Source organism: Austrofundulus limnaeus, unplaced genomic scaffold (assembly GCF_001266775.1).
Source record: "Austrofundulus limnaeus strain Quisiro unplaced genomic scaffold, Austrofundulus_limnaeus-1.0 Scaffold817, whole genome shotgun sequence".
NCBI lineage: Eukaryota > Metazoa > Chordata > Actinopteri > Cyprinodontiformes > Rivulidae > Austrofundulus > Austrofundulus limnaeus.
In genome coordinates, this window is record NW_013953219.1 from 188,192 (window position 1) to 195,661 (window position 7,470).

Genomic DNA, 7,470 nt, shown 5'->3' on the forward strand with positions numbered 1-7,470 from the left:
TTTTTTTTCACATTTTGTCTCTCATAGTTGAGGTCTACCTATGATGTCAATTAMAGGCCTCTCTCATCTTTTTAAGTGGGAGAACTTGCACAATAGGTGACTGACTAAATACTTATTTTCCCCACTGTATTATAGTGGTCATTAAAATTAATCATTAATTGGGGCCGTCCTTCGGTGACTGAACAGTGGTGTTTGGACATCTCAGTTGAYCGGGATCAGCTGCTTGATGTTTTCATTGTCTTTGTTTCTCTTCAAGGTTTTTTATCAAAGTGGTGTTCTCCCTGATGAATGGATGTCCTCCAGTTTGGTCGATCCAAGGCTCCTCCCAGACGGTCGTGTCGATGCTGCATGACACGAGGTTCTGCCAGAATTTCAAGAGTTTCTTTTGACCCCCTCATTTTTTCCCCTTCTTGTATTTGGAAACAGAAGATCTGTTTGGGAAGGCGACTGAAGTTGTTTTTTGATGAGAATAGCGCTCATTTTGGCTTAGGTGTTTAGTCTTTTCAACTAATGTTGAGAATGTTTTGAAGGCATTCAAKTTTATWGTAATATTAGTTGTGATGATGATAATGGTCCTCGAGGGCCACTGTTCTGAAACCTGTAGATGGTTCTCTGTTTTGAACGAGTGATTAGCACGCTTCTGTAGAACTTGAAGAGCTGCTGAGGAGCAGACAAACATCTAAAGCATGYGGGGTAGTGGCCCTCGAGGACCAGGACTGGGCACCACAGAGCAATGARAAAGACTCACTAGTTGAATTTCCACAGCAGTCTGTGGTCGGTGGTTCAACAGCTGGAGTTTCTCTGCCCTGTTGATGAGACAGATKATAAAGTAAAACAGAGTCTTCATTAATGCACAGGACAACGAGTGTCAAAGAAATAAAAAATGAGAAAACAGAGAAAACACACTGACTTTGTGAGTTTGTGAGGCTTCATCGTGGTGAGGAACTCTTTGACGATCTCRGGACTCTGTCTGCTGCTCGGCGTCTTCGACAAGTACTTCAGTGTCTAAAAGCGAGCACAGAAAACTGTGTGTTTTCAGAACGAATACGACGAATACGAGGTAACACAAAAACGTGTAACTACCTCATACATGATGGTGTTGAGGTTCTGCTGCCCGATGTTGTGTTTGCTTTTCCCAGCATTTTTCCTCTGCTCCTTCAGGTCTGTGAGGAGTTTGAACACCTGAGAACCATGCAGACAAGAACGGCATTTTAAACCGATCTATTTGACTGAACAGCAAAGTGTTACGTGACAAACAACACACTGATTTACCTCATAGTTGCTGAGCATTGCAGCATTTGGATTTTTGCTGAAAAAAAAAACATGAATGTTAAATAAAAGCTCCATATATTACTAAATTTAAACTTTAAAAACAGATTTCATTTAAATAATTTATTTATTTAGGGTAGTCTTGTTTTATAATGCTGCAGAACAGTTTCTAACACCGCTTTTGTAAAAATCATGCTTAAAATTTTACTCTAAAAAGTATTTTTTAAATTCATATTAAACCAAATATGAAAAATGTTTTAAAAGAAAAGAGTATTTGTAACATTACTCGCCTTCATCGATATATTGAACCTGACAACTTTGTTTTATATAAATCTGTGAATGGATTTATAAGTTTAATAGGATGTTTATAACGATAAAAAAGCTGTGTTGTATTGAAAAGTTTAACAAAATCCAAATTACTCAAATAAAAATAAAACAAACTGCGGTTTAAATCTGGATCGTTTCTCGTAAGAAATTTGCTTTTATTCTCCTAGTTTTATTTTACTCTAATAAAACTACAATAAAAATAATAAAGAAATGTTTGTGTATGTCGTTCGTGAGTGCAACTACCCGACTCAAAATATGCTTCAATTTTAGTTAAATTACCCGTAAACGGAAACATTTTTATCTACATATGTAGCTAAGAGTTTTAGAAGAAACATGCGTTAAAATGTCAGTACATAACAATAAAATTTGATAAAAGAATAAAAGAAACTAGAAAATAACTAAAATCTTACACTTCCATCTCGCCACCTAGCGGCTGTGGTCCGTTGCTAATAAGGTCCGTAAAGAACCTGTAGTCAAAACCAAAGGTTCCGCCCCACTAACAGCTTTGTTTTGTGCTGCTCTCTGCTGYTCTTTATTTTTTAAACAGAGGCCCCTGCTCAATAACTTAGTRTTGGAAATAAACTCTGGATATATATAAATTTAGAAGGTTTAAAATCTGTTCCTCTTGTTTAATCCACTGTTCAGGGTGAAAATGAATAAATGGTTAAAAAAACTAAACAAATACCTGTTAAAGTGACCGAATACTTTAATAAACAWAACCTTGTCATACCAAACCAGCTGACGTCATAATTTCAAAGACAAAATAAATACACATAAATGATAATTCTACTTTAAAATGGCTTTGAGATTAAATYTATTTTCAAACATTTTGTAATTCACAAACTATTTAGGCAGTGAAAAAAATAAGGTGCATCACATCTTTTCCACAGGTTACTTTCTTTTATCACATTAGGCAATAAATATTTCAAATGAACTCAAGCTTATTTTTTTATCAGACCACTAAATGTTTTATGGAAACTATTTGTTGCCCAAAACATCAAAATTCAGTTCAGAAGTGGTTTTATTTTGAAAGCTGCTTTATCTTTCTTGTAAAATAAATAAACAAATACTTACCATTACCAAACACCAATGATTTCAAGAAACTTATGTATTACAAAAAACACTACAGATGTCTGTTTTAGTCAAGAATTATATTTATTTTCAATTTATTGTTTAAAAATTGCCATACATTAGAGCCATCTTCCATTAACCTAGACTCTTACACCATTGTTAAATTCATGAAAGGACAAAAAGAAATAAAAAAAATCCATGCGTTTCTATGTAACTGCATAAAATACAAGAAAAAACATAATAAAATGTTGCATGCAATATTAAAAGAACATTTTGCAGAACTCTAGTTGTTTAAAACAATAGCAGTATATCAGTAAATCATTATTATAATGGTGTTTGTATTATAAAAAGGAAAAAAAAATTGTCACTGGCAGCTATAGAGAAAGGTTTTGCAAAACCATTTCCCATTTGTTTGCAGCAGGACAGCAAATTAACAGAGAAATATCTTTCTGGGTTTACTGATCTTTGTGAGATTAGGATATTTTTAAGTAATAATTCACTGCTCCAATTTGAAGTGAATTGCTATTTTAAAAGAACTGATCTCATTTTCAGCAGTCCATCTGAACACTGTTTTGTATTGTTTACATTATTTACATAGAACCTTTTAGTTTTTTTTGATATTGTCAAAACTGAACCTCATGCTTCCAGAGATGGTTTAAAGAGTGATCTACAATATCTGTTGATCTGTACCAAAACATCCTGATACAGTGTGTGAACAAACTGTTGCAATAAATCAAAGTGTCATCAATCGATTTCCATTGGAACTGGTTCTTCTTTAAGTGTAAAGAACTGACAGAATTTGTTTAGATCAGCGTCATYCAGTTGAACTAAATSGTTGACTGCGTTTCTGAACGTGCCGAGATTTCGGCTCTCAACCAGTTTCTTCACATCTTTCATAATGATCTGATGCTGCTTGTAATCACAGGCCAGGTACTCCTTTAACACGTCAACCTTTTTCTTCTCCACCATCTGAATGAGGAGGCGTTCCATGATGGCAGGGAAGGGGTGGCCGAACTCTATCACACTCTGGAGTTTACCCTTCGGTGTTTGGTAATGATACCCTCCTGAGTGCACTGCAATAACATTGCAGTGCTTGTCGAAGACAGGAGAGCCAGAGGAGCCAAAATAAAAACAAGAYTCATAAAACAGAGCCCGTTGTTGTTGGACACATTTTGCCACATTCTCAAAGWATGAGTTAGTAATCAACTGAATATGATTTTGATTCTCCCAGYAATGCCTCTCCRCAACCTGGGCGGATTTCTGTGAAGGGACAATCAAACACGGATCTATCTTTTTCACACMTCCATCTGGATGACCAATGATGCAAATCCCACCATCTTCAGAAGGGAAGCCAGCATGTTTTAACAGACAGGCAGGAAGTGGCTGATCAGCGTTGAGCTTCAGCAAAGCCCAGTCCTTTTCGTGCTCGTTGTAGCAGTACTCAAAGCCGACAACCTCCACCACGTCCACCTCCCCCTCAGWTGGCTCTAAACTTTCATATGAGAAGTGCACGGAGAGCTTCTCGTCAARTTCTTTCCTGTKTTCATTGTAAATATCTTTGACRACATGGCCGTTAGTGATGGCRTAGTAGCCAAAACAAAGAAACCCACTTCCACATGGAYGCCCATTTATTCTCACCTGGCAAACTGAACCACTGAGCTCCATCAGCTTCTTCATGGTGCTCACTTCCTGGCACCTCTGAGCACTCTGTCCGAACTCCACCCGGAGGAGATTCTGAATACGGGAAAGCTTAGAAGCACGAGGGCGTATGGCTTTCAATGAATCTTTAAACTGTAAGCATAACTGAGCCTTCATGGTTTTTGAGTTGGGGATTTCCTGCAACATGTGTTTTGGCTTTACGTCAGCTTTCAAATCAGTTGAGTGTGCAGCTATTTCTGAGTCGCACTGAGACTGACTTTCAGTTGATGTCAGGCAGGCTTCATCAAGGCTGCTTGGAGGACTGTTCTTATCGAGCAGAATAACCTCAAAGGTTTTGTCACCGAGGTCATCCACAAGACTGGAAAGCTCGATTTCTACTCTGCCACATTTGGARGAGAGCGCGCAGTTTTTTGTGAACACAATAYYGAGAAAGCGCCCGTCTCTTTTTAGAGCCTSCTYCACTTTTTCCCCTTTGTAAGCATAGACAGTAACTTCGTGTATGYKTKTCYTCASTKCTGGATTACKAAKGATTTTCTTTACRTTTKTAYCTCCCBTTGSCAACACATGAAACAACACTAGATCACAAGAGGGTTTGTTTTGGCTCCTAAGGACAGCAACAGCCTTTTTAGGCTGGTCTACAGCCTTTACAAACKTTACAATCACAAGCTCATTGTTTTGTAATAAAATACAGGGAGAGTGYGTACTAAGAGCTTTTYYATCTCTTRAAATAACAAGCTCTTTGTCTTTGYGCTTATCTGCAMGTTTTCTAAACTGAGGACTCCTCTTCAGCAAGGCTTYAACGGTGCTTGGTTTGTTGCAGGTCAACGTTATGGRCSTCATGGTAYCGCAGCRCCACTSAAACGAATGGGTCGAATGCYGAACCTCTTCCTAGGATCAAAATAACATTAGAAACAGTTACAGGTAAATTAATTGCAWGGACATKTCATGTAAAAGTACAACTCAAATGTTAAAAAAAAGCATCACACCTTAGTATTTTGTAAAGTTGGAGACTGATYGTTACTGTCGTTCAGRATGCTTGTCAAKTCCTTGAAGAAACACATACAAATGTCATTAACCATAAAGAATATAAAAAGTGGATTTTTCTTACTACTTTTTTGTTAGAAAATCATTACCTTCGAACAATTTTGAGCCGATTCATCACTTTTGCTCATCTTGTCTTTGGTATTCTTACTGAATAAATCAATTATCTAGGGCAGAAAATGAAAAAATAAACATGCACAAAAATAGTACTGTGAGATTAAAAATATAACAAGTAGAGTCTATTTGTTTAGTTTTACAAATCGACTTTACAAAATGAACAAAACCTTTATAGCAAGTGAAGCCGAGTAAAAACTAGCTAGCATAGACGAAGCTGAAGTTAGCTTCCGATTCCAGCTTCCGATTCGGGAAATGACTAAAGGGCGATTACAACTAATTTTTCACTACCTTCAGCATATTTAATCTGCTCTAGNAACACACAACAGGAAGGAGACGTGAAAGCTGACGGCGCACTCACATGAAGCTGCTCTTCCCACAGCCGGGGGGGCCGTACAGCAGGTACCCTCGTTTGTTTAAACTATTAAAAAACTAATACTACAACTAATAAAAACTAAGCATTAAAAAGGCAATAATAACTGATAAAAACTAGCAAATACACTGTAAAAACTAATTAAAACTAACTGAATTAAAAGGAAAAAAGTCAAAATGAAATAAAACTAAACTATAATGAAAAATCTATTAGGTTTCACACAAACACACAACAGGAAGGAGACGTGAAAGCTGACGGCGCACTCACATGAAGCTGCTCTTCCCACAGCCGGGGGGGCCGTACAGCAGGTACCCTCGTCTGTAGGGAATCCCTGCATCCAAAGAAAAAGCTCTCAGCTCTTGCAGTCTCCAAATCCCTGAATCAGCAGTTTCATCCACTCTTTTCTTCCTGTCTTTTAAACACATCATCACCGCGGCGTCTCACCTCGGTCTGTGTACCACTTGGGGTTTCCGATGAAGTCCTTCACGTCGTCGACGATCCTCTCTGCCACGCCGGCCTCCAGCACCACGGAGCTCAGGGGCCGGCGGCGCCGCGGGAACCCGAACGGCCTCCACTCCGCGCCCATGGCCGTGTACATCACCGTCCTCCCATCCTCCTGCTTCAGGGCGAGCTCCCTCGCTGCAAAGCATGTACAGGATGTAAAGACAAACCAGGATATAAAACATAAATCACTTTGATATTGAAGTTTAAAGGGGCAGCATCATGTAAAATCCTGTTACTGTTTACAGTTTAGTGTTCTTAGGAAAAGAGGTTTTAAACAGCTCTTCTGTCATTTTGGTGTTTTCAACTGAGGAGCTTTGATTTGTTTATTTGAAAGAGTTTTAGCACAGGCATTTTTGTACGGGGGAAAACTCATTGTGAGACTCTGTTACAAATTATGTAWAAAGTAGAGACTTCAAACTATACAGCAGTTTTTAAATTGTGTCGACAGGTAAAGAGTTAAGAAAACCAGCGTTACGATGGCATATCTTACTTTTTTTTTCTGAAAATGGACGTTCTATTTTGAAGCGTGTTGCAYCTGAAGAAGGGAGCAGGAAACACGGTGATCTCATGGAAAAAACACCATCAGTCTCATCTTTCTCTTAAACCGAAAAAACATAACCCCAAAAACCTCCTTTTTGACCGAGGCTCACAGTTATCTGACAGGCAGTTAAAAAGCTAAAGGTAGAAGAAAATAAAAAAAGGTGAAATTTGAATGGAGATTGGCGGCAATGAAGAGCCGCGAGAGCAGGACTTTATTAAATATATCTGTGACTTTTAACATGTTTGGATTTTATAGTTAGTGTAGTTTTGAATGTTTAATCTTCATTTTAGACGGTTTTAGTGTGTTTTAAATGAAAACAATGAGGCTATTCTTTTTAAAGGAGAAGCACGGAGGTGTGCAGAGGCAGAACGACAGCACGTGTCTTATTTCTCTCCCCTCATTACTGCAGTTAGAAAAAATATTTTCTCTCTGGGTGTTTTTTTTTTTTTTTTTACGTGAGAGGTGCTACAGCAACTTTTCACAGTTTTTCCTATTTTCCACACAGAGGAACTCATCATATTTTCCCCCAGACCTCTGTTTACATGGTCACGTGACAAAGGACCCGGCTGTC

General features: G+C 38.1%; 3 protein-coding genes across 3 annotated transcripts in view; all 3 read right to left on the bottom strand.

Moving 5' to 3' along the window:
• Positions 1-748: 748 nt before the first annotated feature.
• Positions 749-2,087, bottom strand: LOC106532707 (DNA-directed RNA polymerase III subunit RPC9; the record flags this gene model as incomplete). The annotated part of the gene is given in 5 exon segments (XM_014028830.1): positions 749-806; positions 911-1,005; positions 1,084-1,182; positions 1,273-1,309; positions 2,007-2,087. Coding segments are annotated over 5 exon segments (297 nt in total), but the record flags the coding sequence as incomplete, so codon positions are not given.
• A 641-nt stretch (positions 2,088-2,728) lies between these two features.
• On the bottom strand, positions 2,729-4,828 carry LOC106532708 (protein FAM111A; the record flags this gene model as incomplete). Its single annotated transcript, XM_014028831.1, is given in 1 exon segment — positions 2,729-4,828. A coding segment is annotated over 1 exon segment (1,101 nt). The 3' UTR covers positions 2,729-3,411.
• A 1,293-nt stretch (positions 4,829-6,121) lies between these two features.
• The window catches only part of LOC106532709 (mitochondrial chaperone BCS1), a gene marked incomplete at its 3' end in the record, with an annotated part of 3,869 nt that continues 2,520 nt past the window's right edge, over positions 6,122-7,470 (bottom strand). Inside the window, 2 exon segments of the mRNA XM_014028832.1 lie at positions 6,122-6,185; positions 6,299-6,493. Of these exon segments, the coding sequence (XP_013884286.1) occupies positions 6,122-6,185; positions 6,299-6,493 (259 nt within the window).